The 26,716-nt window shown below is 49.3% G+C and overlaps 1 protein-coding gene across 3 annotated transcripts; it reads right to left on the bottom strand.

Moving 5' to 3' along the window:
• Positions 1-2,592: 2,592 nt before the first annotated feature.
• Tex29 (testis expressed 29) lies at positions 2,593-21,806 on the bottom strand. 3 transcript variants are annotated; one of them, XM_034519887.2, is made up of 7 exons: positions 19,069-19,220; positions 18,853-18,930; positions 18,643-18,736; positions 13,216-13,326; positions 4,516-4,585; positions 3,295-3,485; positions 2,593-2,723 (listed from the first exon to the last, which is right to left on the bottom strand). In XM_034519887.2, the coding sequence occupies exons 2-7, from the start codon at positions 18,853-18,855 to the stop codon at positions 2,647-2,649; spliced, it is 546 nt and encodes a 181-aa protein (XP_034375778.1). In that variant the 5' UTR covers positions 18,856-18,930; positions 19,069-19,220; the 3' UTR covers positions 2,593-2,646. The 3 variants fall into 3 exon arrangements, with proteins under 3 accessions (XP_034375778.1, XP_076769861.1, XP_076769862.1); XM_076913746.1 differs by lacking the exons at positions 18,853-18,930; positions 19,069-19,220 and adding an exon at positions 21,654-21,806; XM_076913747.1 differs by lacking the exon at positions 18,853-18,930 and having other exon boundaries at positions 19,069-19,208.
• Between the last annotated feature and the right edge of the window lie 4,910 nt (positions 21,807-26,716).

Below are 26,716 nucleotides of genomic sequence, written 5' to 3'. Positions count from 1 at the left end.
CTGGGCCTTTGAGAATGCAGTCCATCATGATGGGAGGTCACAGTGGCCTTTGAGGATGCAGTCCATCATGATGGGAGGTCACAGTGGCCTTTGAGGATGCAGTCCGTCATGATGGGAGGTCACAGTGGCCTTTGAGGATGCAGTCCATCATGATGGGAGGTCACAGTGGCCTTTGAGAATGCAGTCCATCATGATGGGAGGTCACAGTGGCCTTTGAGGATGCAGTCCATCATGATGGGAGGTCACAGTGGCAGGAGCTTGAGGCAGCTGGTCACATTGCATCCACAGTCAGGAAGCAGATGAATCCTGAGGCTCAGTGCTCTCATTTTTACTCAGTCAGGACAAGGGTGGGCCTTCATGCTTTAATTAATCTAGTCTAGAAACTTCTTCACAGATGTACCTAGGAGCTTAGCTTTTCAATGATTCTGGACCCCATCAAATTAACAGTATCAGCTATCACAGCCTGTTAGTTGGCAGTGAGAACTCAGAGCCTACCCTCCTGTCCCAGGCCGCACCATCTTGGTAGTCCTGACTCTTACTGTACTCTCCTCCATCTACCTGGAGTGGAGGCCACACCTACCACACTCCTTCTGGACACTCTAGAGAAGGTAGGACCCACCCCTTCCTACAGGCAGAGCACAGGTGCATGCAAGGAGGAGCTAACACCAGACCATAGCAGGCCATTCTTCACAGGGCCACCTACTGACCACCTTACATGTGTGTGCTAAACCAGGCATCCCCCAACAGGGTCCCCAGAAAGACTCAGCCCCACCCCTCCTTCCTCAATGGTCCCTAAAGTGCTATGGAAGGGGCAGTGGGTCTTATGGGACCCAAATTGGAAAAGCCCATTTCTACATTTACCCCATAACAGAGGGACTTCCCAGGGGATGGCTCCAGGTGACAGGCACATCTTTGAACAGTGCCCTCTCATTTGTGCATCAACAGATCTTTGATGACTCCAACTAAGAACTACACAGGGGACCTGGACATAGGTGGGGCTTTAGTAGAGAGAGGTTACCACAAAGGAGACTTGTAATTGGATTCTTGTGATGGCAGAGCAGCCCCTAAAACCTCACATAGGCACACAACTTGAGGTTTCATGTGTCACTTCCATGGAAACAATACAGGAAGAGGTGGACACTCTTCCAACAAGCATGTGCCAAGGAGGGTGTCACTCTACTACCACAATGTTCTTTGATAAAGGAGACCTCAGCTTCCCACATCCCCAGCTTCCAAAAGCATGCTAATATCTAGGCAAGGCCTGTGGCTTCCACCCAAGTCCAACCTACCACCTGCATTCCTAGCGGAGTCACTGGGTCTTGACATACCATTGGTGCACTTATCTGTGTCCATCTTTGTGCTAAAGCTGAGTCCAGAACCTTAAGATAGGCAAGGTCTAGAATATATATCCCTTTTCCAAAAGCATGCTAGAAACCTAAGAGATAAGACCAACCAGAAGCCAGTGGGAATTACAGAGCTAATGGAAATCCACCTGCCTCAGCCCCGACAGACAGCCTCCATACCCACAGCATAGAGACAGCATCATCAAGAGATACCTGAGGACCTCTAGTGGGGGGGGGGGGGGGTTGGGAGGAGGTTCATCCTGACTTTTCACCCAAGTGACTCCAGGAACCTGAGTCTGGTCTGTCTGCCCGTGTGTATCCATTCAGAGCCCCAGCTATACAGACGTTGCTCATTTCCAAAGGGAGGAGTCCAGTGCCCACGACGAAGGGCTTCCCAGCCAGCCACTCCATATTAGTATTCTATGGGTGCTCTGAGCTTCCCATTCTGGGATCCTGGCTGGGCAGTTCTTGGAAGCTCTCACCTCGGGGTGAGGCATCAGTGAAGAAAGGGCACCTTTGGGGTGGAGATGGCTAGAGATGGTTGGAATACCCACAGTAGGATTGTCTCCTTCTCTGAAGAGTCCTCTGCTCCTTAGAAAGCTTTCACTGGCACGTCATGGACTCCCTGAATCTGTGTGACAACCTTGATCTTTCCTCTGAAAAGGGGACTGAACTGGCTGGTTTTGTGTGCCAACTTGAGACAAGCTGGAGTTATCACAGAGAAAGGAGCCTCCCTTGAGGAAATGTCTCCATGAGATCCAACTGTGAGGCATTTTCTCAATTAGTGATCAAGGTAGGAAGGGCCCACTGTGGGTGGTGCCATGCCTGGGCTGGTAGCCATGGGTTTTATAAGAAAGCAAGCTGAGCAAGCCAGGGGAAGCAATCCAGTAAGCAGCACCCCTCCATGGCCTCTGCATCAGCTCCTGCCTCCAAATTCCTGCCCTGTGTGAGTTCCTGTCCTGACTTCCTTTGGTAATGAACAGCAATGTGGAAGTGTAGGCTGAATAACCCCACCCCCCAACTTGCTTTTTGGTCATGATGTTTTGTGCAGGAATAGAAACCCAGAATAATACAGGGACTGTGTAGCCTGTCTGTGTTATGACAGTGTCCTTGCCTCGTGGTCTTAGTATTAATGGCTGGCAGAGCTGTAGAAACCAATTATAGTCCCTGCCTGCACCCAAAGGCATGCTCTTTCTCCTACGTAGAAACGTGGCCAGGGACAGGGCAGCAGAGAGCAAGAAGCAACACTCAAAAAAAAATACCTTTATTTTTTTCTCACAGACGGTCTCTCTGTCGCAGACATTCAAGGTGCTGCCTGGGGCGGGACATTGCCATTGGTGTCTTCTTTCTTCTCCTGTGGTTGTGAGGTGGTCACTGAGGCTAGATTGGGGGGAGGGGCAGGAATCTGAGTGTTTCTCTGATGAGACATGCAGCACCCTTAGGAGATTTTAGCAAGGGTTTGGAATAAACTAAACATGTGACAAGTGTTTTTCCAGAAGCCAATCGGTAAAAGGCCTGTACTGTCACTGTTTCCCAATACATCATGAGGACTGAAGCCTCAGCAAAAGGTCTCCATATCCCCTGTCTCAACACAGAAGGCACCAAGGGAAAGATGAACCTGTGTCCTGCAGACAGCTTTAGATCCACAGATTAGCAGGGAAGGGTCTTCCAGGCCTGTTTGCCCTGGAGGCTTCCATGAAACCAGGGCATGAGGATGGATGTCAGACAAGACAGGTCTTTCCATCCCACATCTCACAACAAGATGCCACGTTTGGGGCATCCTTTTCCCTAACCTGGACTTTTTCTAGTCCAAAAGCAACAAGAGGTCTGTATCTTTTCCTTGGAGTCACCGACAATCAAGTCATTCCTGTTAAGGGCCATCAAAGGCCGTGAGCATGTGTGAAGGGAGGAGCCACAAGGGTAGAGACAGACACCATTCACACCAGCCTACCTTTCTTTTCTTGGGTCTCAGTCTCCTTCACGGAGGGGACTCTAGAGGAAATTGAAGGTGAGGGTGTAGGGGAGGATATTTGAACAGATGTCTCAGGCTCCTCAAGGGTCTTAACTAATGGTGGCGGTGGCGGTGGTGGTGGCATGTACTCCATGCAGAGTTCCCTCTCTCTTTTAATCTCCTGTACAACCCTGAGGAAGAAAGGCTTGATCACAGCCAAGCAGCTAGGAGATGGGAGCTCCTGGCCCTGAGCACCTCCTGCCCTGTGCTCTGTACCCAGGCTCTGGAATGAGACCCACATGCTTTGCTCTGTGGTCTCAGCTCTATCTCTCTAAGGCAAAACCCAGGAAGAAAGTATACACTGTGCTGCAAGACTGGCTGTGTTGGCCGGATGAAAGGCTAGAGCAGGTGCTAGGCAAGGCATGTAAATCCTCTCCATGGCTTTGTGCCAATCACAGGACAGAGCCTGAAGAACAGCAGCCACACCAGAGCTGGATGCTGAATTGAATACCAGCCCTGCTCTGCAGACGAAAACCAGCTGTGTGGTCTAAGGCTGCACTATCTCCAGGACAATGACAGAATGAGTGTCCCTCTGAGTGTGTCCCAAACACTGGCATGCCACACACAGTACATGGACTTGCTCAGCCCAGGGTTTCGAGCATCATGTGGGGTGTGTGGTGGTTAGTGTTATCAACTTGGCAGGATCCAGAATCACTGAGCCATCGGCCCCGCAGAGCATGTCTGACAGAACCTCAAGACTAGACTCATCGGGGTGGCAAAACCAACCTTAACTGTTGGCAGCAGCACCCTTCAGGCAGCAGCACCCTTCAGGCAGCGGCACCCTTCAGGCAGCGGCACCCTTCAGGCTGAGTCGAAATAAACCCTCCCTCCTTTAGGTTTACCTTTTAGCCATTTTTGTCACAACAGTGTTTAAGGACAAAGGAGAGCCCAGCTGGCCCTTAGCATGAACCATGGGACCTCCTGGGTGCTGTTTTCGATCACTGTAGCAGAAGATGGTCCCAGGACTGTAGTTGCAGAGGCTGACAAAGCCATTGCACTAAATGCTGCTCTTAGGGTCTCAGACATCCAGCTGGGAACTCGCTTTTATCATTAAGTATCATTAATGTACACAGAGCGGCAGCAGACACACGAGGGAGGCGGCAGGGATCGTTTGCCTGCCCGAGACCATTCCCCCTCCTACACAGAATTCAGAGCACCCACCTGTAAATGATGCCGATGATGAAGGCCCCTGCCATAACCACAATCAGGATGGAGAACACCTGGACGTAAACTGGGAGACAAGCCCTGGCTTAGAATTTGGACTCAAAGTAGTCAGGAGAGGGGGCCAGTCCCACCCAGAGGGGCCCTGTGTGGTCCAGTGCAGCTCACTGTCATCCCACCAGTCTGTTAGCCCACTGGATCAGGATGCCACAGCTAGGAGAACACTGTCTCTGGGCTCTTGAGTCTGACACGTCTCCACAGGGGAATCAATGTCACGAAGTCTCACAGTCAAGAAGAGGCTCTCCAGCTCCCACCATATTTGCCTTGACCGGGTTGTGTGAGGCCAAAGGTTGGAGCTTGGGTGGGCACAACATTCACGCCATCACTGATGCTTTCATTATTACATTCTCTATCCTGTATTCCATCCACTAAAGGGAAAGAATGACTTTTAGGTGTCCCTAACCAGACAGGAAAGGAAGAACCGAACTCCGCTGGATGTCCTTCAGGGACATTTCTGGAACAGGGGCCTTAAAATAGCAGATGTTTATTGCTATACAGGTCTGGAACCACGAGTAAAAGTCAAAGCATCTCCCAGACCTATTCTCTCTAAAGGCTTCGACAATCCTCAGCCTACTTCATTATGGCTTCTGGTGGTTTCTGGTGATCTTTGGCTCCTCTGTGTTTCTGTATCTTTTCTCTTTGAAGACATGGGGTCTGTTGGGGTCATCTTGCTCCAGTGTGACAGTCTCTTTACTACTCACACCTACAAAGACCCTTGTCCTAGTTAGCATTTAACCATCAACTCGTGTAGACTAGACTCATCTGAAGCAAGAGTCTCAACTGACTGACTGCCTTTATCAAGGTCGTCTGTGGGCCCAGCCAACCATGGGTGACTCTATTCCCTAGGCAAGTTGTCCTGAGCTGTGTAAGGAAGCTGTGTGTGAGCCTGAACGAGCCAACAAGCAGTATTCTTCCATAGTTCCAGCCTCTAGGTTCCTGTCTTGATTTCTCCAAATGGTGGATGACAGCCTAGGAGTGTAAATCAGATTAATCCTTTACTTCCCTAAGTTGCTTTTGGAAAATAAGTTTTGTTACATCAATAGAAAGGACACTAGAACAGAAACTGGTACCAAGACTTAAGTAGTATGTTGCTGTTACGGACCTGACTGTGCAATTATTTATGTCTTTGGATTAGTTTGTTAGAGGATTGCAGGTGGTTTTGGAACTTTGGGCTACAAAATCCAGTGAGTGTTGGGGCCTGATGAGCTGCTCTTGTGGGAACTTGGAAAATAACGCTGAGAATAACACAGCGGAGGCTTGGCTTGTGACGCTTCAAACACTCTGTGTGAGAAAACTGAATTGAGAATCTGTGACTGCTGGCCAGGCTAAGGCTGAAAATCATTGGTGATTAACAAGAGATCGGCACCATTGAGGTGATAATGTCCTTTGTTCTTTAGGGGCCCTGGAAAGCATTTCCTCCAAGTCAACATTTAGATGCTATCATCTAAGAAGGTCAAGACCACATCTCACACTGGAGGATGAACTTGGCAGCGTGTAAAAAGTCACCCACACTCATACTGTTTTGAGGGCACGGAAGATGCAAGGTTGAGGGACTGAGGGAAAGCAGATGAGGTCTGGTACCATGTGGCCGTGTCAGAGTCCCTAAAGAGAAGACAAGAGAGGCCATGGCTGAAGGTACATCAGTTGTGGTGAAGCCCCAGGATATTGGAGATGCCAGAACCATTTGATGTCCACCAAGAACAACAGCAAGTGTAGAGTGTAGCTGGCCTGAACATTTAAGACAACCTCCATATTCTGAAGATGACAGAGCTGGGGAGGCATGGCTACTCAAAGCCTTCAAGGCCAAAAGATCATGAGTGAGCTTCTGGTAGATGCCAAACACTGAACTACAGAATCTTGATCTTGGTTCTTCTTAACTTTGAGTGTTCCTTTGTCATGGTTCCTTTGGAATAAGACATATTTAACTTGCTTTATTTTACAGAAGTCCACAGTTAGGAGACCTCAGAGTCTTTAAGAAACTTGGGGTTCTTTTGGATTTTTTTAATAAGTGCTTTGCCTATAAGTGTGTGTGTGTGTGTGTGTGTGTGTGTGTGTGTGTGTGTGTGTGTGTGTGTGTCTATATGAGTATCTGTGTGTATCTGTGTGTATGTATGCATGAGTGTCTGTGTGTGTGTATGTATGAGTGAGTGTGCCTGTGTGTACCACGTGCATGCCTGGTGTCCACTGAAGTCAGAAGAGGGTATTGGGTTCCCTAGAATTGGAGCTACAGATGGTTGTGAGCCACCCTGTGAGTGCTAGATACCGATCCTGAGTCCTCTGAAAGAGCAACAAGTGCTCTTAAACACTGAGCCATCTCTCCAACCCCAGAGCCTTTGGACTTTTTAAGTGCTGAAATGTTTAAACACCATGGGACTCTTATGTTGGACTGTGTTTTATATTCTAATATTATCATAGATCTTTGGGACAAAAATAAAAACCTGTGGCCTAAAGTGTTGTGTATGTGTGTCTGTTTGAGAAGAGGTGGATTGTCCTGGTTACCTGTCAACTTGACAGATTAGAATCACAAAAAAAAAAGTCTCAGCTGAGTAACTGTCAGTATCAAGTTGCTATAAGCATGACTGTGAGAGATTTTCTTGATTGTTAATTGATATGAGGGAGGCTAGCCCACTGTGGGTGGCGTCAACCCCTGGGCAAACATCCTGGGCTATATAAAGAAGCTAGCTGAGAGTAAGCCTGAGGGAGCCAACAAGCAATATCCCTTCATGGGTTCCTGCCTCTGGGTTCCTGTCTCAAGTTTCCTGGGCCTATGACCTGAAAGAGAAAGCCAAATCTCCCTCTCCCAAGTTGGTCAGCATGTTCTGTCACAGCGAGAGGAAGAAAGACTAAAGCAACTTCCTTGACAAGACAGACCACATACACCAGCCCCCAAACAGCATAGAGGTCAATCCACAGCACAGCTAGAGAACAAGTTGCCCCCCAGGCAATGGGCAGGATTCCAAAAGGACCCATGATCCTTGGCTACTTTGAGGTTCTCCAGGAGGAGGCAGAACTACAGGATCCCTTACGTGAGGGTAGAAGCTGAGAGCTGAACAAGGCGGCTTGAACCCAGAAGCTCATTATGTCAGCTCAAGTCTTTCCATCTCATACTGATGTGAGCCCTAAAGCAGACACCAAAAACTGGCTATTCCAGTCTCACCAGGAGCAGAGCCTCCCAACTCATAGAGACTATGGCAACATAAGCCTGGCTACTATGTTTGATGTAATGCCTAGTTGCAGCCCCAGTGAAGCCTGTGTGTGAGCTGTTGCTTCAAGCCTCTGAACTTTGGGGGCAACTTACTACAGTATAAATTGATACAGTACAAAGTGTGTCATGAGGAGGCCCCCCATTCATGATGTTGAGCCCTCAGAATCAAATGAAAGGAAATGTATTCATGGCTGAATTAAGGGCTTTCAGGTAAAACCCCACAAGTTCTTGAATCCCAGAGTGATAAAATCAGAACCATACATGAGCACGGCACATAAAACATTTTCATGTTTTAGTGTAGGCGCCTTCCATGTGTGGTAGTGGTCTCTTGGCCCTGCTGTCAAGCTAACAGAAGCAATAGACAGGACTCTGTGTGTTCCTCTGCACAGCATCTGGCTGTGAGAAGCCACATGTGTGGTTTGTCAGGAGTCATATATTATGACTGCTCTTCCCCAGGCAGAAGAAAGGGTTTTCCCAAGGGTAACATCTCCCCAGCAGAGTTAACAAAAGTTTTGAAATCATCTCAGCAAGTCCCATGAAGCAACTGAAGTCAAATACTTAGTAGAAGTGACATATTAAATAATGTCCCCTAAATCAAGACTGAAGAATGAAGGCAAGTCTTCCCCTTCTAGCTCCCTGGTTCCTTTTTGAAATGTCTAATGCTAATTCCCCAAGTTCATATTCTTAATAATACAGATTATGCCATAACACAATGTGCACTTCAAACCAGCCCATTTAAGAAGTTGGTGAAAGGTTTTCATAACATGGAATTATACGCACAAAGAACTCATAATACCCTGTCACTGAATCCTACAACTTACCCAGCACAGAGGCTCATTTGCCGCCTTGAAAGAGAAAGATGTCAAAGAAATGAAAAATAATTTGAGGGCACAGTGGGAACCCAAATGTAGGGCTCACTGCCCAGACTCTTCCTACAGATGGCCCCACCTCTTAACACGAAAGAAGTCAGAAGTTAAGAAAAAGTAGCGCCCACACGTGTGTTGACGAATAGAGGGAAGACAGACTGAGGGTCAGTATCTGTTGCCATGACATAATGTTGTGATTCCTTGCTCCCGAGAGTCTGTGCTGTTTTCTGGATTCCTAAAGAAACCATAACTAAGATGCTACATGGACCATGGCTTGTTCTCGAGTGAGTGACTGGTTATGGCCCTCGTGTAAGCAATGGGTGGCACACACACTCACAAAATCGCTAGCATCTTCTTAAAAATCTACCAGAAGGCTGTCCAGTGGACACAGCAGATTTAAAAAGCAGTGGTTATCTAGACACATCTCCAAAGAGGGGGTCAGCCTTGAGGCATCAGCTACTCAGGTCTCACTGTTGGGATTCTACTTGACGGGGTATGCAGCAACTGAGTTAATTACTCCAGTTCTTGGCTCGGACTGGAAACTGAGTGTGCCTCACACGCTTCTGTGGAAATGGCTGAACGCTCTTCTTAAATGTCTTGTGGATGCTTGTTCTTCCTACTTCTCAAAGCTCTGAACGTAGAGCTTTCCAGACGCTCTCAGTTGCAGGGCTGTTAGTCCCTGTCCTGTTGCTATGATGAACTCCCCCTGCCTATGCAGCTTAAGGAAGGGTTTATTACAGCTCACAGCTCAAGGGCACTGTCCATCATGGTGGGGAAGTCAAGAAGGCAGAGCTGGTCATGCTGTGTCCACACCTGAGAAGCAGAAGGGAATGAATGCCTCGGCTCAGCTCACTGTCACCGTCATACGGTCCAGAATCCTACCCTGGGGAACAGCACCACCCACCGTGGACAGGTCTCACCATCTCAATGTAATCAAGATGACCCCCAAAGGCATACGCAAATGCTATCATCCAGATGAGTCTACAGCTCATCAAGTTGACAACTGAGTGGCCTGACCCAACTGTGCTTGTTAACTTGATACCCAAACACATCACTGTAGACCATCACCTTCTGCCTCCTATCCCCAAAGTCTCATGTTCATCTCAGAATGCAAAATACAATCCAACTTCAAAAGGCCTCAGGGTCTTTAACAATTACAGCAGCTTAAAGTCTAAAAAGTCCATGTCTCATTTCAGATTCAAGGCAATCTCTCAACTGTGAGCCCCTATAAAGTGAAAAAAAAAAAAAAACCAAGCTACATGCTACATACCTCCAACATATAATAATGTTGTACAGAAACGTTGCACAGAATAAATGTGTCCATTCCGAAATGGGAGGATCTGAGTATATCAAGACATGACTAGGCCTAACCAAGGTGAAACACTAGCAGGGCAAACACAAATCCTGCAAGGCCATGTGCACCATCTGTGACTCATGATGCAACTGGCTGGTTCCAGGGAATTAGATAGCCATATCCTCCAGTTACACCACCCAAACACACATGGAGCTGCTGGGAGACTGTGTCTCCTAGACATATCAAAGCAGACATTTCAAAGTCTCTCTCTTAGGCTACTTCTGCCCCATGCCTAGACCTTTCCTTGGCCTCTGCCCTGCACTCTTGGCATCTCCACCATCCTAGGGTGTCCACTGTTACTAAAGCTTTGCCTGCAAAGCCAATAGCATGTGGCTGATGCTGCCAAGGTCTTCTGACAGCTCAAGCCGTAACATGGCCCCCTTGTGCCATAGCTGCATCGGCTCATGCGTGCTAATTCTGAGGAGAACATTCCCCTGGGCTGTTGCCTTTGAAGGAACCTATTTTAAACTTTCTTCCTTCAAATGAATTTGGATCTTCACTGCATGGCGCCTCTGATGGGTGGGGGCTTTGCCTTCATGACTTTTCCTACTGCCCCAGTGCCACACGGTGTCTGGTGAGTGGTGCTGACCCCTTTAATTGTTGCACCTGCTCTCTCAGCACGGAGCTCAGTGCTCTCCTGTCTCAAAAGCTCCTCTGCCAGATGAATCAGTTCATTTTTTTTTAATGCAACTTTGCTCAAGTTCTTAGAATACAGAAACCTACAACCAATCAGAATGCAGAGAGCAAGAGACCATGTGGTACTGAGGCCCAAGTGTGGCTTCTACAACACAAGTCCCCACCCAAGGCTTAGGGACCATGGCAGGAAAGGAGGCATCAGAGGAACATGGAGCTGCTGGGAGGCTGTCTCCTACACATATCAATGCAGACATTTCAAAGCCACACCCAGGAAACCACACCAACACGGCTGCCTAAACATGATCTGAACAAAGGCATTACCAACAGACAAGCTAATGTGGGGAACATCTTATGGAGCCCAAGCCTAGACAGAGAACCACAGCTAAGGCATGAGAACACTGAGGAAAGAAGAAGTTGTCTTCCCCAGGGAAGAACCCTCAGACTAACTCTTTAGTGCACAGCGGTCAGCCCCAAAGTCACATGCATGTAAGGACACTACATGGAGTGACCACTTGCAGTTATCTATTTGGGAGTGTGTGTGTGTGTGTGTGTGTGTGTGTGTGTGTGTGTGTGTGTGTGTGTCTGTATGTCTATGTGTGTGATAACAAAGAAAAATAGGCCATGAATTTGAAGAAAAGCAAAGAGGGGTACATGGGAGAGGCTGGAGGGAGAGAAAGAGAGGGGAAAGTTACATTTTAATTTTAAAAGTTAAAAATTATTCTAAAAAATGAGTGCATGCTACTCTTGGAGAAAACCCAAATTAGGTTCCCAGCACCCAGATCAGGTGGCTTGCAACCTCTGTTAACATCAGCTCCAGGGGATAAATGACCTTTCCTGGACTCCACTGGCACCCATATGTACATGCATACATACACAGAGACAGACGTATGTACACACAGAGATAACTCTGTGTGTGTGTGCTCGTGTGTGTGCACGTGTGTGTTTGTGTATGTGTGTATAATGGTTATGAGTAAGGCTGACATATAACCTCCACAGACACACCCACAGTAGCACCTCAACCACCCCTCCAGAGAAGGGGCACTGGGGGAGGAAGTGAAGCCTGTGAAGGAACCCTACGTTGTGCGATTCCACAGTATGAAGAACAGGTACATTCATAGATAAATCCATAGGGGCCAAAGGAAGAGAGGCATGAATGCTAGCAGGGTTGACAGATGTCCTCAGGTCAGGCGGGGTTAAAAGATGTCTGACTTTGTGAACACACTAAAACCCACTGAACTGCATCCTCAGGGTAGACTTTAGGCAGACATTAGCCTAATGTGCACGAGCCCTGGGATCTATTACAACTCTGGAAAAAACGAATCTTATAGAATGACCATTTCTTCTCAACAGAAATAAGAAAAAGATACCAGCTATGATTGTTTCTGCCAAAAGACAGAAAGGGGTCCTGGTATGTAAGGGTTACTCCTCCCCTAGAGTGAGAAGGGCCCTGAGCCTTCTAAAGTCAAGACCTAAAGACGTGCTGTCAGCAGAGAGTCCTTGTGCTAACGCTGTGTCTGTGGTGATCTCTTTGGGAGGTCTGTTTGCTATCAGAGGCCTAAATGCCCAGTCTCCATGACACTGATATAAGAAAGTGGGTCCTGTCTGCTTTCCTCCAGCTCCTCCTGGTGTGGGGCAGCACATCTGATGGGTCATATTGATCACTCTTCCCTGACTTCCAAAGCCACATACATACGCAGGGAAGGAAACACTGTGCTGTGTGGAAGGACTCACTCTAACTAGGGATTTAGTAGGAGAAGGAACAAGAAGGAAGGAGGGGCCCAAGAGCATGTAGCACTGTGCAGAGGGACAGGGGCCGGAGGCCAGCACACCAAGGGTCCCCACCACCTACTTCTGCTATGTAGCCAGTATAGTCTTTCCTGGCCTTAGAGTCTTTACCCCTGTTCCCTAACGGAAATTAAGAGTGGATTCATCCCACATAGTTTCCATAATTACCCTTCTAAAAGCTACCAAGACATACAGGAGCCTCCAAGTGAAATTTAATGAAGGTTTGGAGGTGGTGTTTTAGAAAATCCTAGTAATTCAGAAGGCCCAAGTCCTAACATGGGAAAACATCTCCCAGAGGCCAAATGAACAGTCCTTCACTACGACAACCTGGTTCTCTATGGTTCCTCTGTTCCTTCCCACTCGTCACAGATATCGGGGATGTCTAGAAATGGCTCTTCAGGAACCAGGCAGGTGGGTGGGACAGAGTAAACAGGCAGCCCTATAGCTCCTTGGATAGTCCAAGCCAGATCTCAGGACTGTGTATTGTGTTTTCATGCAGCGATAAAATGACCTCAGGAGAAACCCAGTCACATCATGTCTCTCAGCTGTCCCCACAGTCCTCAGCTAGACACCACCAGCCTGGCCCAATCAGGCCTTCAGCTGGCTGCAGCTGCTGTGTCCAGCAGCTGTCTTAGTAGGGACATTCTCCTACCCAGTTTTTATAATCCCAGCCTTTTCCAGGAAGGAGAGTGGTGAGAAGCCCCTCCCACTCTGCACAGAGCAGAGGTGTGTGAGGTTGTGGCGAATGGGATGTGACACAAACAATGGACAAGGACCAGGACTGGATCACTTACTGGGAACAGCTTTCTCATAGCAGACGCTCTTGTAGAAACAACACCCGAGCTGCTTACACTGGTCCCTGGTGACGTTGTAGTCACAGATGTCATACAGAGGGATGTCACAAACTGCAAGGCACAGACAGACACAGCACTGACTTGGCAGAAGACAAGGCGGGATGGGGGCGCGGGGTACGCTGGGAGTCTGCCACAGTGAACTGAGGTTCTGTTAATTCCATTATTCATTATGAGAATCTCGCTTTGAAATGAGGATAAAATTAAATTTCTGAACAGAATAATATAAAGTTAATTACTGAGCATAATACAAGGGCCGCTGAGGATCCAGGTGATAAGGCATTTCAGCTGAGACAAGCCAGGCACAGGCTCCAACCAGGCATCCGAGATGGCTAACACATGACCGCTGGGGTGGCCAGGTCAGGTCGTTCTGTGCAATATGCACACTGAGGTACAGCGTGAGCTTCAGCTAGCAGCGTGGGTTGAGGATTGCTCCTGAATTTAGAAGCTGAATTCAAAAGACAGAAGTTGGGACTGGAGAGAAGGCTCTGAGGCTAAAAGGTGAAAGTCTTGTAAAAGGTGAGTATCTTGTAGGAACCCAAACTAGATTCCCAACACTTGGCAGGGTGGGAATGACTCCAGCTGCGGAGGATTTTGCACCTCTGGCCTATTGACACTGCACTCAGATCGTACAGTCACACACAGACACGTGCACATCACCAAAAACAGATCCTAAAGAAAAACGACAAAAGATAGAGCCCCCTCCCCTTGGAAAGGGAAAATGGTGGCCGGGTGCTGGGAAGGAGACTCAAGAAAGGACAGGAGAAGACTATTCCTTCACACGCTGGTTTTGACTGGGAAAATGTGGTACTTCAGTGGTGGTGGCAGCTGACAGGACCTAGTGGTAAACAAGTCACACAAGTTAGCCTGAGGCCAGAGGGTCGAGCCCCACTCTGGGGAAGACAAAGGCAGGAAGATCCTGGAGCTCATGGGCCTGCTGGTCTAGCTGAACTGATAAGACCCAGGCACAGGCTGTCTCAGGCCACGTCACATGCTCATGTGAACAAAGTGCTATTGCAGTCGGGTCTCCTTTGTTAAAAGTCACAGACACAGGTGCCAGAGTCTGATTCCCGAGAGAAGTCATGTGTGGGAACTGCCCTCCTGAAGGGACCTCCAAGGGCACAGAGCTAAGCTGCAAGGCCAAGCTGGACTCTCAGGGGACTGGGGACATGGAAGGTCATCGTGTTCTATGAGTGGACACTGTGTTGCTCTGGCTCAGGACAAGTCAGTTAGGCCCACTTTACTCTCCGCAGGCCTCCAAGAAGGCACAGAGATGGCACAGACACAGTGCACAAAACAATTTCATTGTCGTGGCAACATGAAAGGAAGCAACATTAATTGAACATGCAGATCAACTTAACAGACAGGTTAGACTTACCAGGCAGATAAAGGCCAAGCCCGAGAGAGGATGCCCATCCCTCTGCCTTAACCTCTGGAGGCAGCCTCTGCCTAGCCTGTCTCAGGAAAGCCTGAGATCCATTCCCCAGATTTTCCCATTTTGGACAGCCATGCATAGTGTACCTGTAGGGCCTTGTCAGACAGGACCCTGCCCCCAAGCATGCCGAGAGCCCACCTGAGGATAGAAAATCTCTGTGCCTGGACAAGGGGATGGGACTCACACACAGCAAGGGCAGTGGGGAGGTTCAGAGACCCCCGGGGTGAGGGTATGTGATCAATTCCTGGCCTTGCTCTAAGTTACTTCATGTTGTATAAAATTGTTTTCTCAGACCACTTTGCCCAGAGACTCCATTTTACAAGTGACTTTTGAATTCCATTTTGAGGATGAGAGAGAACCATACCCCTGGGCAGAGACATCAACAGCCATGTGTCTGGCTCCACCAACACCGCATAAACTGACTGACAAAGGACTTAGTCTTCAGAACACAAAGAGTGCCATTCAAAACCTCACTAGGGTGAATCTGAGACTATCCATAGGGACCCGTGGACATGTTAAAATCTTATCACAGAAACTAGGCCCAAGACCTATGGGACACACCAGACCCAGGGAAGGGTGTAACCTCCTCCCCTTCCCCTGACCCCAATGAAATGGAGACCCTATACCCCAATGGCCTGTCAACTGCTATTAGTATGTGAGTTAAGGACTGACAGGCAGGTCTTGTCCCCACTATGATGTGGCCTACTCAATGGCTGTCTGTCCATCTGCCTGTTCACCCATGTGGGCTTGCTGTGTGCCCAATGCCCAGTCTTTCATCTGAACGGGGTCTTCCACTTTCGCCTTTGCAGCCAGACTCAACTCTGCAATGCAGCTCTCAAGCTTGTGACCCAAAGTGGTCATGGCAGCAGCTTCTTCCCTGAAGCTGGTTTGGATTTGTTATCGACATAGACTCTACCACATTTCAATCAGGCACTCCAGAAACTTCTGGAAACTCTGCTACAGCCTCATTAACCCTTAGTATCTATTCAGTAACCCACGTGCATGCAATATATAGAGACACTTGATGTATTTATTGAGGGATGTGTGGTATGAGGGGTGGCTCAGGAAAGCCGGTATTTCATAAATGGTTGCCACTGCAACTGCAACATACCTTGTGGATATACTGTCAACCAAGTAACCTGACATTGTGGAAAGACACCAACATGTGTGCCTGTTTCAGAGCCGACTCACCTTACTCATGACAGGGTAGTTTAAGAGCTGGCTACCTATGCAGAGTTGACCTAGGAGACATTTGACATCCATGGATCCCTCTCAGGATGCTTTCTGAAAGGCAGGCAGTAGGTCAGGCTAGGCAAGGGTCTGGAAGAACAGTTAATAGGGCCAGCGTGGACTAGCTGGGATCTGCCCTGCCAGGTATGCTCCCAGCCTGTGTACCTCCACCTGGGTTGACATCGGGCTCTGTCCTGCTCTGGGTTACTCCATTACATAAAGCTGTGGCTCTTCAGGCTTTGCCTTTCCCTGAGAGACTCCATGTTGAGGATGAAGGATGACTGAATCTAAGTGAATAACAGTACCAGGTGATAGAAGCCACCCAGGTGGGACAGACTGACTTACCCCTAAAAGTAGAAAGACCAGGTGTGTCCAGGGTGCCATGTGCACAGACTATGGGAGGAAATCAGGATGGAAAGGATGCACAGATGCTTGAAGGTTACTGGACACACCACAGAGAAGGTGTCACACCCCCACCTGGACCACTCAAGGACACCTCATACTGTGATAGCAGCAGAACCACTGACCTGTTGCCTGACTACCCCAGTGTGCATCTGGACCAACAGACAACTCCCAGCAGTCTCAGGGGCTTTGGCTCAGCTGGGTGACAACTGATGATGTCATCTCAGTTGTCAGTTCACTGTTCAGTGTCACCTTTCATTGTTCCAGTCTCCACCATATCTTGTGCCCACAGCTCAACTCTGCTGCTGTAGTTCAACTCTACCCTGACCCCAAGCCTCTGCATCTCTATCAGTAACCCCAGACTCTCTTCTTGTCCCTTTTTGGAAGTCCTTGAACTCTCCTGAGCCCTGTGTAGCCCTTTGTTGCCCAGTCTGTAATATATATATGTGTGTGTGTGTGTGTGTGTGTGTGTGTGTGTGTGTGTGTGTATGTATGTATATTACAGAGGTGTCCTGTATGTATACATACATATATATGTGTGTGTGTATACTCATAATTATATATGTATATATACATATATAAACAGTATATGTTAATGTATGTTATATTAATATATCTATTATTTATTTATATATAATTAATAAAATTAATGCTAACATATAATAAATATTAATATATTATATAATATATTCACAGATATGTTTTACTGTGTGGATGTGGGATCTGAAAACTGATATTACTAGTTACAACTGAAATATAAGAGCCCATGCTCAATTGGCCAGGAGAGTGAAAGTGCTGGACAAAGTCTGCCAGCAGCGTTGTTGAAATTTGAATGTATTGTCATTCAAAAAATTCCAACACTGCAGAAAGAAGACCTCGCCTCACCTCTACATTTTCTCAACAAGCCTTTGAGGCTGAAAGGGACAAGAGGAGTGTGGTCCCTGTCATTTATCGTGGTCCAAGCTAGAAGGCCAGCAGACAGGAAAAGCATTGGTCCACAGCTTGGGGACTCCAGGAAATCTGGACACCAAGTGGGGATCATTTCCTGCCCCCAGGCTGCAGCTCAACAGTTCCTAGATACCTTATGCACCCCTAAGACAGCCTCCTACCCCAGAACACAGCTTACCTGTGTCCTGAGGTCTCCCTTCACCTGGCCCTTGAAACCTGGAGTGGGGTGTCCCAGCCCCAAGCTTAGGTTTTCAGGGCAAGTGTCCAGCAGCTCCCAGAAACCTCTTGCAGAGGTGGGTGGGTATCGATCCCCACCCCTCCAAGATAGTTCCCCAGGGCTCATGGCTGTAGAAGGAGACCAAGAGGCTGCCCACAAGGACCTTGAGGACAGGGTTCCTCCACCCTTTGTCATAGCTACTGCTTTTCTTCTGGGAGATGACAGAGCCAATCTCAGCCAAACACACAGAGCACTGGCCCGGAGTTTCTGCTGGTCTCTGTGGCCCCAGTCTGCCTACATCTTCGTATCTTGCTTGATCTGAATCAGAAACCGCAATCAGTCCTTTTAAGAGTCTTCCACCTGTGGAAGTGCCCGGCCCCAGCATGGAGTAGTGCCTCCCCAACCCCACCATGGCTGAGCCTCCCCTCACACTCCTGGCATCTATGGAGAAGTTGGCTTTCCTTCAGGGAATCCCATAGAAAAGCTCCCGGCCTGCCTTCCAAGGGAGATAAACAAAAGATGAACACATTTCTTCTCTCTTCCTCCATGTCATGTGGCAAAATGGCAATGCATGAATACATGTTCCATTAAGAAAAAAAAGAAGTTTCAAACAGTGAGATATGGGAGGAAAGGAGACAGCCCCATCTCATGAGTACCCAGTGGTCTGAGGCTCGTCCTGGGAAGCATGAAATTCTAGAAGGTTCTCCTGCCTGACTTAAAGTAAATGCAATTATACCATGTACAGTCAAAGTGCCTTTGAGAAAACCATATTTTTGCATGGCTTCCATACTCAAGGGTCAAGTGTCTAATGCCTACTTGTATATCTAGTGGGGAGGCAAGGTGTGCTTCCTTGTTGAAAAAAGAATTTATTATATAAAAGCCACTTCTGAGGTAAGAGTTTTAAAGTGACTGAAGAGTATAACCAATGGAAAGCCCTGGAACTTCCTGTTGTTTCTTAAGCTGGTGTGAAAAATCCCAAGCAAGCTGCTCTGTAATGACTCAAGACTCAGAGATCTCAAGGTGGCCCCCTGGGGTTACCCGGAAACACACTTCCCTGCTTTCCTTGATCAGATAAGCCAGATGGCACTGGTGGCCAAACTCGCCATGCAAACAGCCCCAGCAGCCCCTTCCATGTTACCTGCAAACTGCTTCAGGAGGTGTGGTGGGGACTTCTTGATTTCTGTGGTGTATCTCATGGTAGCAGCTGACAGAGATGCAAGGATCAAATATGCCTGCAAGACAGGGCATCTCAGCACAAGGGGCCCCAGAGCATCCACACCTGAAAGATGGGGATATCCCAGAATAGAGGGCCCTAGAGCATCTAAACCTGAAAGACAGGACACCTCACCATAGAGAGTACAGGACTTCCACATCTAGAAGATAGCACAGGACACCTCAGCACACAGGGGCATCAGAGCGCTCACACCTGAAGACAGGGCAGGACACTTCAGCACGGAGTGGCAGTGTGGCCATCTTTTTGGGTATATTGTGTGGTACTAGAAAATTAACAGGTCAAGCTCTGAGGGCTTTTCCTGGCCCCAGGGTAGAGGGGGTGACCACCAACCTGTCCATCATTTCCAGAACGGAGTCCTCTGTACTGCCTCTCTGGTAGACTCTAAGTAGGAACAATGTTTTGGCTAAACCAGGAACTGGCTAACTCCTCTTCTTGTCTATGCCTTGCAGGTAGCTGGGGGTTGGGATGGACATAAGAAAGCCAGTCCCTGTCTATTATGACATCATTTGGAAGCTTGAGGTCATGCAGGTGTTACAGCACCTCATTCTATGGAATGAGTGTGGAGAGAGATGTTCAAGCACACTAACAGGCTGGGGAAAGATGCCCTATGCAAGGTCTGTGTGGAACCATGAAAAGATGGCTTAGTTTCTGGTAGAGCACTGGCTGGAGATAGCTGGAGACCCAACAGGTGTCCATGCCAGTGAGGGACAGCATATATCTCACCACGCCCCCAGACTCCAGGCTCCTGACATGCGGCAAAGATCTCCATTGATCCGTGCCTTTCAGTCACGTAGGGCAACGCCCCTACCAGCTCCTCCACAGGTAGAGGGCATGATTACAGGCCTCAGCCTCAAGAGATCTCCATATTAATGAGATACCTAAATGCCAGAGGGTGTGGCCAATTAAGTATTCCTTTCCAGACCCTCCTTCCTCCTCCCTCCCTATTTAACTCAGGTCTGCCCTGAGAGAGGTGGGGGTACAACCAGATTCATTCACCATCTGCCATGACAATAAATCTTTTATCACTATGAACTTCCTCGTGTCTTTGGGGCCCCACCGTGGGGAACCGTGGAGAAGGCCTCTAACTAATGAGCCGAGCCACCACTGCTGCCTAATTTCCCACCAGAAGACCTCTCTGCGTTCCCACCATGGAACTCTACCAACTCAAACAAGCCAGCCTTGAACCAACCAAAGAGTCTCTTTCCCGAGGGGTGCTGTCGGGGCTTCTTTCTCTTCCCGGTTCCTCTTGTGTCTCTGTTCTTCTGCATCCCCCAGCAGCGTCTGGGAGACCAAGAACAGAGACCACTGGCCTCCGGATCCACTCAGGCTGAGATCGGTCCACGCCCGGGTGGAGCCCCGAGAGGCTTCTTAGCCCAGTGTCCACCCGGTGCCACGTGGAAAGAGCTCAGCCAAATTTCTGTGCTTCCGCTCCCCGGAGCCGTGTCCAGCAGCCTGGGGCAGCAGATATGCAGAGATCACAACTCCGCCCAACAGGACCCACGCTTGCGCCCACTCGTTAAGCTATCAGCCCCCAGTACTGTTCGGAAGCCTCAAGTTGAGTCTAAGTCTCTCCTTCCTGCAAGCTACTCGTGCAGAATCCTGATCTTGGCTGCAGGATCAGACTTTTAAATCTTGCCATGTGACTTTTGTTTTCTGGAAGCCTGTTTTTGCAGACACGATTAGGGTGCAACCATGGACAAACTGAAGGTCCACTCTGTACGCAGGAGGAGATGGAACAAGGTGCTGTGAGCCCTGTACCTACATCCCCCAGTGCGGGTCCCTTCTGCTTGCACTGTGTCACTGTGCAAATGTATCCTTGGAAGGGGGATGTAACTGTGACAACCTGTCTTTGCTCCTTCCTGGAAACTGCCATGTTTCAGTATTTTCCAGGTGTTGCAAAAACCCCAAGTGGGTCAGGGCTGGGGAGTGAGTTCCTGGAGATGGTCCCCTTTCTAACTACAGTGCTCTACCAGGGCCCTCCTTGAAACACACAGCTGAAGGCCAACACAGGGCTGGAGTCTACAGAGACCACAGTGCTCTCATCTCTTGCCAACGTAGATACAATATTTAATTAACTTGGTTTTATTTGTAAACAAATGTGGTTGGCATTTAATAACCAAGAGGATGTGCGTAAGAAGTAGCTCTTGCAAACATGGCAACTTTATAGAATTAAAAGCCAGTGACTGCACACTATGAGGGAAATTAAATATCCTGGGAGTCACTGCTCCCTGGAGTGAAGTTGGTGATCAGCTGTCACTGAAGAAGCAAGTGCAGCCCGATGTAGAGGAACCAGGGGTCTGTCTTGAGTATGGCGGACGGGAAAGCAGGGATTGGCTGGGTGGAGGGCAGGGAAGCAGGGATTGGCTAGATGGAGGGCAGGGAAGCAGGGATTGGCTAGATGGAGGGCAGGGAAGCAGGGATTGGCTGGGTGGAGGGCAGGAAAGCAAGGATTGGCTGGCAAGGCTCCCTTTCTTTCAGTTTCTCAAATTTGCCAAGAGCAGGGCCCTGCCACAGGACAGAGCTGAGCTGCAGGAACATCTGGGCTCAGCAGAGCGGGAGACCCAAGTCCAAAACAGCCCAGGGCTCAGGTCCCTGGTGTGTTCAGAGGGAAGGTGTGTGTGCGCTCCCAGCCCTCAGTGCCACCGGCAGAACGAATTAACTGGGTCCACAGAGCACCTTTGAGTCATTACTCAGACCAGGTCTGCGTAGTCGCCTGTGTACAGTCATCTGCTTCAACCGCAGTGGCTTCAACACCCTTCAGTCTTCGGGTCTTTCATCTTTCACTTTATTTCTATTTAGCGTTTTTTTGTCATTAATAAAAATTGTTAAACTTGCTCCTGACCTATCGAAAATTGATCTCTAGACAAATATTCTATCTCGCACCATGGTTTCTAATACACGTTTACATTTCTTACACAAACAGTATCGATGGCAGCAGTGTGTTCCGGTAGGGCTTCTAGGATCTGTGCACCTCGCGCTTTCTGCCTTCACATCCAGGTGGACACTGGATCAGTGGTGAATGAGGCCCTCTTTACTTCTAGTCAGAGAAGGAGGGCGAAGATGAGGCTAACGGGGTGGGACGTGTTCAGAGCACACAATGAAAATGCCAGTGTGAGAGCCATGACCTCATAAAACACCAAGAAAAAACAAAAAGGAATATCCATACCGGAAGCAGAGGCTCCTGGCACTTGGGGACCAGGAGGATAGGAATGCTGGGTGGGCCTTTCAGCAACCCTGGACCTGGGCTGGGTCACACACACAGTGACAATCAGACAGGTCCTCACTGCAACCCAAGCTCCTGTCCTCCAGGGACAGTCCGAGCCACCTGCCTAGACAGCAATGGTCTGAGAGGCGTGCACCTTCCTTCTTCTCTGCTCACAGTTTGCCATCAGGAGCAGACAGTGGGCATTACTGAGGGCTGGAGGAGGCCTGTGTGTTCTGGGATGAGGAAGGGATGGTTACAATGGGGGCAGTCAGGGATGGGGCAGGTAAGTCAGGAGGGGACAGGGATAGGGGATAGGAAGGGCAGGCAAGCAGCAGGCCCTGGTTGTGAAGGTGGCGGCTCCTTCATAGCACACACCTTCCGAACCTCAAGCTGAGTGGGATGGAGACCTGAGGTCTCATCTGAGGGTCCGAGAAGCTTCATGTCCTGCCAGTCCGTATCACCAGACTCAGAAGCTTCAAGAGGCTGTGGTTATGCTGGGCAGCAGCTCTCATGTCTTGTAACCCACTTACCATCCCTGACCTGATAGGGAAGACTGGGTACAGGGCAGAGGCCCTAAGAAACCTGCAGGCCATGGGACACTACATTAATGACCTCCACTGAGCTTCCAGCCTGTTTACTTGGTGTATGCCCTTCTCCTGGAGCCCCAACTTTGCTACTGTGGTCTTTTAAAAAGAGATTCCCCAAACCACGTTAGAAGCTGGCTCTAGGATCTGGAGAGAACAGCCTGTCTACCCCAACCCCAAGAAACATCCATGTGCTTTCCAGTACTGTAGAGGCTTGAGGGGCTGTGCAGGGACTGACTGAAGATCCACAGCTGCCTTTTCCCTTGGAGGAGAGGAGTGCTGCCACGTGGGGGACAATCTGTGAGAACTGCCCAGGTACGGGAGCCAGATAGGGACAAATCACAGCACCTGTGTAGCCCACGGCATGGCAGCCCAGGGCACAGCTTCGAGTGCTGGGAATAGAGATGTTGAAGATACAGCATCTACACCTCTACTCCTGATAACCATGAAGGCTTACACCTGCTAATTCTGGCACTCAGGAGGCAGAGGCAGGGGGAATGCCACAAGTCTGAGGGCAGCCTGGGGCACAGAAACGAGCATCTGTAAAAGCCCCAAACCCAAAAGTCTGTACACACTAATTCCAGCCCCGGGAAGCAGAAGCAGAGATGGCTGCAAGCCCAAGGCCACCGAGTGACTCAACCCCAGGCATGCACAGCAACGTTAGGACTGCAACACTGCCAGGGGCCATGATACAGGACAGTGGGAAGCTCCCACACCCTACTCCTGAGCACGTCTGAGAGCCATGGCTACTTGCTAGCAACTGCCCCCACCACACGAAGCAGTCTGCATCCCTCAGGGAAGCCGATGAGCCAGACAGTGCACTTTAATTGGGCAAAGAGATGGCACAAATGCACGCTTCAGCCTTTGCCTGTCTCTAAGTCTCTTCTGCAGGTGCTTGTGACTTGTACTCCAGCATGCTGCTTGCATTTTCTCGAAAAGTAGGAATTTCTAGAGTTGTAAAAGCACTACAAAAAAGGCAAAGGTATAACGTGTCTCAAACCAGGCCAGTTCGAGCAAGTGTCCAGAGCATGTGGTCAATTACAACACAAATCTCTAGTCATTTTTGTCTGAAAAAGATTTTAGGTTCTGACTTGCTCTGGGTTCTCTCATCTGAAGGGTGGTTGGCCAGGTACTCCTCCACATGGTTGCCTTGGCAACTGACAGCACTGTCCACCAGAGCTGAGTCCTGCACTATCTCAGAGCCCTTCCAGACAGAGCATCATCACCGTGTCCCAACAGGGCATGCTCTCTGGAGGAGCTGCATGCCCCAAATCCTTACTGATCGGGCTTGGACTGAGGTCTGCCTCAACACCGCATGTAGGGAAGGTGTCTGGCCTACACCTGTAACCACCGCTTGCAGGCTGCCTTCTGGATGAACCGAAGAGCAATCTGGTAGAAGATGCTGAAGACCATAGAACATTGAAGTACAAAAGGGGGGTGGGGGCAAACTTAGGAAGGCCTGCTGCTGCTGCTGCTGCTGCGTCTCTGAAATCTGGTACAAAATTCATAATGCGTCTCCTGACCAACTAACTCCTTCAGTCCATGTTCCTGAGGTGAGCAGCTATTCTTGGAGAAGTGCTACTGGGGGCATGATCAGGTTTCAGAAGACTGGCTGTTCCACACAAGCTCTCTGCCCTGCTTGTGGCTGGACATGAGCTCTCAGCTATTCCAGTGGTACTGCCTTTGCTCCGCCATCATGGACTCTGACCGTCTGACACCATAAGCCCAGTTAAACACTTCCCTCTGTAAGCTGCCTTTAGTGTTATCAGCAATAGAGAAGTAACTAACACACCAGGTTAGCTCACTTTTTGGGGGGCATGAGTAAGGTTTCTGAAAGCTGGCCCATACTACAGTTTGGATCCCAAGTGTCACCAGAGATCATGGGGCTTAAGGCTTGGTAATACTAGGAGAAATGTGAACCATCAAAGGTAGGTCACTTGGGTGTGAAGGAACCATTGGTCACTGGCCCTCCTGTTTGCACCTGGCCTCTTTAAGTGAACCCTTCACTAACACACATGCCCACCACAGGCTCCGTGTGACAGAACTAAGCCACCTCTGAAAGCATGAGCAACAAGCCCACTCCTTCTTCCCTGAGCATCCCAGGAACCTTGTCATAAATGTAAGGCCAGCATATCCCAGGTACGCCGACACAGCTCCTAGCTTTGCAATTCTGGCTGGCAGCTTTCCCCAATGCTGACAGTGTCTTCCAACCTCTGGACTGGAGGGATAGACATGTTCACAGGGGATACTCCCAGCCTCCAGGAAGTCAGGTAGGGCTGACTGAACAGCACACAGTAATTTTCTTTTGTCATACAGCGATTCTTGTAGTGATCCCAGATTCCTTCAGAACATTGCCTTTGTTCAAATCCATGCAGTGGCCCACATCCTAACAGCAGTTGTTATTCTGTTTGATGGGAGCTGAGGGTGGGGGTGGTGAGAAACTACCCCTGCAACTTCTGTTTCCTGCTCTTACCATCCTTAAATGCTCCCAAAAGATTGCAACTTGCAACTCCTGCATTGAACACATGAAACCTAAAAAGCCAAGACACACACGGAAACCATCTCAAGGAAGATGAAGCAACACAGTTTGTGAGATAAGAAAAATAAGGAGTTTAATAATTCCAAGGGTGTAGCACACACGCTGCAGTAGTCAACCCCTGTGCGGTCTGCCAGCACCAGGTTTCCTGTAGTGTCCCAGGGAAGTAGGGGTTGGCATGAAGTGACAGGGTGCACGGGCAGCAGCTGGGAGAGAACGGTGGAGCATCAGAGGCTGCTACAACTGCAGCATGGTTCACAACACAAAGTGCTTCACATCTACAGGACCGAAAATGGCTTGATCCCCCTCATCCCTTACAGAACACGGAGGACTTAAGAGTTGGTGAGAGGTGCCCTGTGTTGTTAGTATCAAAGCTCCACCCACAGAGACACAGGACAGAGAAGTGTGTGTATACACCAGGGCCGGTTTTAAAAAGAACTGCTCTTGGTGCAGATTCTCGCTCCCTGGAGAGCCTGGAAGACACTGGATCCTAAAAAAGACAAGGCAGCGTGCTGACGCTGACCACCCTGTCCAGGGCAGGGACACTGGGACATGGATACTCATGGAACACTCCGAGCGGATCATTAAGGCAGGCCTGTAAGAAATTGTCCTGGGGCATGGACAGCAACCTCAGCGGTGGCGAGGACAGTAGCAAAGACGGTCTTTGCTTCCTCTAGGCAGAGGTCTGCCCAGCACCAGGCACCTGTTGCCAGCAGTGGAGTTGCAAGGAGTGCTGTTCCTGAGTCGAGACCTGCTGTGACAGCAAACACACTGGCTTCTGCTGCAGTGTCTTTTGGGTCAGCAGAGTGCTTGGAAAACAGGGCTTACCAAAAAAAAAAAAAAAAAAAAAAAAAAAAAAAAAGGAACACCTCAGCTTTTCTCACCCGGCACAGACTGAGCTGGTGCTAACAGGAGTGGGAGGCTCTGGTGGATCCTGACAGACACAACCAGCTAGAGTGTGGAGGAAGGAGAGAGCACAAACGGCCTCCAAGTACCCACACAGAAACCTCCACACAGGACGGGCGGGCAGAGGCTGGGTCACATCCTAGAAGAGAGGCTGTGCTGAGGCCCAGCGGCCACAGTGCTCCTCAGTGTTCAAAGACAAACACCTTTCTAAGGGAAAGGATCTCTGACTTCAAAACCACCTCTTTGGAGGGAGGAAGAGGACAACCAAGTTCCTGAGGTCACTGTCACTGTTGCTAAACCAAGGGCAAGCCTGGCCCAACAGAAACAGGGCCTCTTGTCCAGGCCCCCAGCCTTCCAGGGCCTGCCTGGACCTGGGGAGGCAGCAAAGTAGGGCGTGGGCACAGCACTCGAGGGCTCTCGTTGTGCTGCCCCACTCGGGTGTGTATTGCTTTATTCCTGCGCTGAGGGAGAGGAGGGCTTTCAGTGGCCTGGAGAATGTTGACTGCAGCCAAAGGCAGAGCCGAGCTTGGGGATGAAAACAGCCAAACCCTGCCCGGCAGCACCGGCTAAAGAATATGGAATAAATAATGCAACTATGTACAGGGCCACGATCCACGAGGCTAGCCTACTTCACACTGACCAGGGGCCCAGACAGGACAGGGCAGCAGAGGAGGGCATCAGGCAGATAGCAGCCTCCCCTCCCTAGAATCCATGATGCCCTGGGCACTGTCATAGCTCAGGACTGGA

This window comes from Arvicanthis niloticus, chromosome 16 (genome assembly GCF_011762505.2).
Source record: "Arvicanthis niloticus isolate mArvNil1 chromosome 16, mArvNil1.pat.X, whole genome shotgun sequence".
NCBI lineage: Eukaryota > Metazoa > Chordata > Mammalia > Rodentia > Muridae > Arvicanthis > Arvicanthis niloticus.
The sequence above is the reverse complement of the archived record's forward strand: the minus strand, read 5'-3'. Positions and strand labels throughout refer to the sequence as shown.

What these genes read in the sequence shown, in the direction of transcription:
- Tex29 (XM_034519887.2), bottom strand. An exon ending in CCTCCTGAAGCAGTTTGCAG is followed by an intron (nt 13,327 to 18,642) that starts GTAACATGGAAG and finishes TGTGCCTTGCAG; the next exon opens with TTTGTGACATCCCTCTGTAT. An exon ending in ATCATCGGCATCATTTACAG is followed by an intron (nt 3,486 to 4,515) that starts GTGGGTGCTCTG and finishes TTTCTTCCTCAG; the next exon opens with GGTTGTACAGGAGATTAAAA.